The sequence below is a fragment of the Lolium rigidum genome, chromosome 4, assembly GCF_022539505.1.
Source record: "Lolium rigidum isolate FL_2022 chromosome 4, APGP_CSIRO_Lrig_0.1, whole genome shotgun sequence".
In the NCBI taxonomy this organism is placed as follows: domain Eukaryota; kingdom Viridiplantae; phylum Streptophyta; class Magnoliopsida; order Poales; family Poaceae; genus Lolium; species Lolium rigidum.
Window position 1 is genome coordinate 279403519 of NC_061511.1, and position 5198 is coordinate 279408716.

The 5198-nt window shown below is 47.7% G+C and overlaps 1 protein-coding gene across 1 annotated transcript; it reads left to right on the forward strand.

Moving 5' to 3' along the window:
* The first annotated feature begins 1356 nt into the window (after positions 1 to 1356).
* LOC124705374 (AAA-ATPase ASD, mitochondrial-like) lies at positions 1357 to 3013 on the forward strand. Its single transcript, XM_047237105.1, has one exon. It carries the CDS (start codon positions 1357 to 1359, stop codon positions 2872 to 2874), a length of 1518 nt encoding a protein of 505 aa, XP_047093061.1. The 3' UTR covers positions 2875 to 3013.
* Positions 3014 to 5198: the final 2185 nt, after the last annotated feature.

Consider the following 5198-nt stretch of genomic DNA (forward strand, 5'->3'; position numbering starts at 1 on the left):
AGAAAGTGCCATTCTTAGTAAGGTTCCAACGAAATACATCGTCCCAGAGTTAGATGGACCATATCCAGATGCCGTAACAAGTCATTCCATAATGCTTGTCTAGTTCCAATGAGACTTCTTCTGAACGACACATTTGTTGGCGAAGTTTCCAACACCTTTGCGAGCATAACACTCTTATGCCGAATTATATTGTACAATGCTGGATATTGTTCTTGGAGCATGGCATTTCCTAGCCATTTATCCTCCCATAATCTAATCTCAGATCCATCCCTAATGGAAAAAAGAACCATATGGGAAGAAGAATTTTTTCGTTGCCATAAGGCCAGCCCAAAAATGAGAGTCACAACGTTTTCAGTAAACCCGAGACAATGCATTTTGACCAATGTACTTTCTCCGAAGGAGGGTTTGCCAGATTCCATCCTCAGTTAATAGCTTAAATAGCCATTTACCAAGTAGGGTCCTATTTTTGATCTCAAGGTCTTGGATTCCAAGACCTTCTTGATCTTTCGGGTGGCAAACCACTCTCCATTTTGGTCTTTATCGGAAATAATCCAATCTTTTTAAGACTCTTTTAGGAAGTTGGAAAAAAGAAATCATATACAGTACCATATTAGTTAGCACTGAATTGATAAGAACTAATCTTTCTCCCAGGATAGTAGCTTGATTTTTCAGCTGCTTAATCTAATTTGTAGCCCCTCCTCCACAATTTTCCATTTATATTTGTAAATCTTCGATAGTGAATCGAAATCCCCAAATACCTAATCGGAATCTAAAACGATGACAATAAAAAAACAGAGTGAGTATGGCACGAGCGAGATTAATACCTGAACCGAACATTTCGAATACAACATTGGTTTGCACGAACCCATTCGGTGTGTGGTTTCAACTGACACTTTCTCAACGAACAGTGAAGATCACACATCAACGTTGCCCCGCCTGGCGTCGTCCAGTCCACGCACACCTGCTCCCAATGACGCGTGAGCAGGTCGAAGCGTGTTTCCCTTTTGATTCTCGAACTTTATTTATGTGAAGCACCTGTCATTCGTGGATCGACATGGAAGCTTGGCCGGCAAGTTCTTGTATGCTTTATTGCTTAATTCATAAGGACCTGCCAATCCAGGAATTTCTTCAGATTCCTTCACGATCGATGGTTCCGCGCAACAACGTTAGTTAGAAGTTATCGGCATACTTGACAGTTTACGCGAGTAATTCAAAAGCTGGTTGGAAAAAAGTGTTTAATTTGGCCAACGTGCGTCATTGTTTGTTGCTATAAAAGACATGCATCCAGACCTGGGTGTTCAGTGAAGCGCAGATCAGCTTAACAGTGCCCGATACAGAGCACCGCGCACCGCCCATATGGAGACGATCGGCGGCGACGCCCACGCCCACGTCCACGGCTACGGCTGGGCCGGGTTGTGGTCGGCGGTTGCCAGCCTCATCTTTCTCTGGTCCATGGTGCAGCAGTACGTCCCTGCCCAGCTTGAGGAGTACCTCACCACCCTCTCCCGCCGTTTACACGCCGCCGTGTCCCCCTACGTCACAATCACCATCGACGAGCAGGTCCCTGACTCCTTCGGCCGCAGCGAGGCCTACCTCGCTGCTGAGGCCTACCTCAGCGCCACCTGCGCGTCCAGCGCCCGCCGCCTCCGCGCCGACCTCGCCGCCGGTAGCGATCGCATGAGCGTCGCCGTCGACGACCACGAGGAGGTCATCGACGAGTTCCGCGGCGCCAAGCTCTGGTGGCGCAAGACCAAGACGCTGCCCCGCACCAACGTCATCAGCTGGTCCGCGTACGAGGCGGAGCGCCGCACGTACTGCCTCACCTTCCACCACCGCCACCGCGGCCTCATCGACGCTGTCTACATGCCGCACGTCCTCGCCGAGGGCCGCGCCGCCACCGTCAGGAACCGCCAGCGCCGCCTCTTCACCAACAACCCAAGCAGCGACTGGTCCGGCTGGAATGGCCGCGTCTGGAGCCACGTCAAGCTCGAGCACCCCTCCACCTTCGCCACGCTCGGCATGCACCCCGCCAAGAAACAGGACATTATCGACGACCTCGAGATGTTCCGCGACGGCAAGGACTACTACGCCTCCGTCGGCAAGGCCTGGAAACGCGGCTACCTGCTCTTCGGCCCACCCGGCACCGGCAAGTCCACCATGATCGCCGCCATGGCCAACTATCTCGACTACGATGTCTACGACCTCGAGCTCACGGCGGTCAAGAACAACACCGAGCTACGCAGGCTCTTCATAGAGACCACCGGCAAGTCCATCATCGTCATCGAGGACATCGACTGCTCCATCGATCTCACCGGCAAACGCAAAACAAAGAAGAAAAAGAAAGACAAGAGCAGCAAGAAAAACAACAAGATGGCCCCGCCGGTCGCCAAGGATGAAGAGAACAAGGTGACGCTGTCCGGGTTGCTCAACTTCATCGATGGGCTGTGGTCAGCCTGCGGCGGCGAGCGGATCATCGTGTTCACGACCAACCACAAGGAGAAGCTAGACCCGGCGCTGATCCGACGGGGCAGGATGGACTCGCACATCGAGATGTCCTACTGTTGCTTTGAGTCCTTCAAGGTGCTCGCCAAGAACTACCTGCATATCGCCGACCACGAGCTTTTCCCTGAAATCCAACAACTTCTAGGGGAGGTGGACATGTCGCCTGCGGACGTGGCCGAGAACCTCATGCCCAAGTCGAAAGCCAAAGATGTGGACGCCAGCCTGGGTAAGTTGATCAAGGCACTCAAAGAAGCAAAGGAAGAAGCATTGGCCAAAGCATCCATTGGAGCGGAGAATGAAGAGGAAGCCGAAGAGGATGACAGCAGCTCCTCCAGTGAAGAGGAGAAAAATGGAAAGAATAAAAATGATTAGAATTACAATTTTATGTTAAAATTTCAGCTTTCTATGCTCATTTCTTTGCACATCGTTTGCAACTAGTTGTTGTCGTTGTTGCTACTTCATCTTCCTCGTACGTTCATGATTTATTTTTGAGTATGTATATATCCTTGATTGTGACTACATCAAGTTCATCTTGCAAAACATGGAAGTATTGGTTGAAGAAAGTCACAAAGAAATTTTCGATAGATTTGAGAGAGGTGAAATATCTACAGGAAGAGGCTTGAATCAACAAATTAGCCTTGCTAAACCTGGACATACTAGATGGGGATCACATCATAAAACGTCGCTTCCTTTAGATGAAAATTGGGCCTCTATGATAAATATAAATTGAGCACAGTCGATGCACATGGGCGCAATCCGAGTCATGCTGCGGGTTGCGCTGAAAAGATGCACATGACCATCACCAATCTTCATTATTATCGGGCTGAAATATTCTACGTTGTGATTGAAAAAATATGTGTTGAGATGAATCATCGCTTTAGTGATGCTACGAATTCTTTCTCCAAGCTCAATGTGGAAAAGCTTTTTCGTCTTGCTGAAATTTATAGTGTAGATTTCTCTAATGGTGATCGTACTATATTGAGGTATCAACTTGAGACTTATGTTCTTCAGTTGATAAATCATGTTGCCTTTTCTTCTTGCAAAGATGTTGAAAGTTTGGCTACAAAAATGGTTGAAACGGAGAAACACTTGGCATTTTCATTGTTTACAAGCTCGTCATGTTGGCTCTGTTATTGCATGTGTCGACGACGTCTGTTGAGAGAAAAATTTCGGCAATGAAAATTATCAAGTCTAAATTAGGAAATAAGATGAATGATGATTGGTTCAATCACTTGATGATATGCTACACTGAACGGGAGATATTCAAATCACTTGATGATGTTGTTATTACTCGACGGTTTCATGCCTTCAAGAGTCACTAGTAGAGAAGAGGCCTTTGGTCCCAAACCCCTGGGAGCAAATGTCCCAGTTCTGAACCAAACCGGGACCAATGGGGGGCATTGGTCCCGGTTCGTTTGGCCCAGGGCGACCCCACTCGCTGGCGCCTGTCCGTTAGCGGCCTTTGGACCCGGTTTGTACTACAAACCGGGACTAAAGGGTCGGCGGCAGGGCGCGGCAGGCCATGTCAGGCGTGGGAAACCTTTAGTCCCGGTTTGTAGTACAAACCGGGTCCAAAGGCCCACCCTTTGGACCTGTTTGTATTACAAACCGGGACAAAGTCCCCAATCTGGCTATATAACCTTGCCCCTGCCCCAAGTGTGAGCCACACTTAGCCATTTTTTCACTTTATTCACAAGAGGGGTGTATTGCTTTGCTCTCTTCTTCACATGCACAAGAGGTGTTCGATGAAATGCTTAAGAGTATTTGCCACTTGAGTTTGCACAAATCAAGCCACACTTAACTTGCTTTTTTCTTCTCCATCGAGGTTAACAACTTTATCCTTTTCATTTGTAATTGATAAATGGCATGTGTATATATACATCATGATGTTCTGTAATGGTTTTGATCAGCTTAATTATATCATGCAGATGAATCGGCAATGGATGTACATTGACCGACGCTTTGACGAGTTCACTTCAGGCCTGAGTAATTTTATGGCTGTGGCTGAGGCAAACAAACATGGTGGCTTCATGTATTGTCCATGTGTTGACTGCAAGAATACCGTAAATTACGCTCACTTGAGTACCATTCACGGCCACCTTCTGCGATCCGGTTTCATGCCCAGTTACTATTGTTGGACCAAGCATGGAGAAAGAGGAATTATGATGGAAGACAATGAAGAAGAGGAAGAGGATGATGACGGTTATACCAATTTCCCTGAATACGATGATACTGCAGAAGGCAATGAAGACAATGAAGTAGAAGATCAAGAGGCACCAGATGAGCACTAGCGATGATGATCTTGGTCGGGCCATTGCTGATGCAAGGAGAGAATGTGAAACTGAAAAGGAAAGGTTGGCCTTCGACAAGATGATAGAAGATCACAACAAATTGTTATACCCAACTTGCGAAGATGGCCATAAAAAGCTAGGCGAGCACACTCGTAATTGTTGCAATGGAAGGCGAGAGAACGGTGTCACCGACTCGGGATTTGGAAAGTTGCCGACAATAATTAAGAGGAAGCTTCCAAGGGGTAACGAATTGCCCGCCGGTACGTACGAAGCGAAGAAGATTGTCTCGCCCTCTAGGATTAGATGTGCAAAAGATACATGCATGCATTAATGATCGCATCCTCTACCGCGGTGAGTACGAGAATTTGGATGCATGTCCGGTGTGCACTTGCATTGCGGTATAAG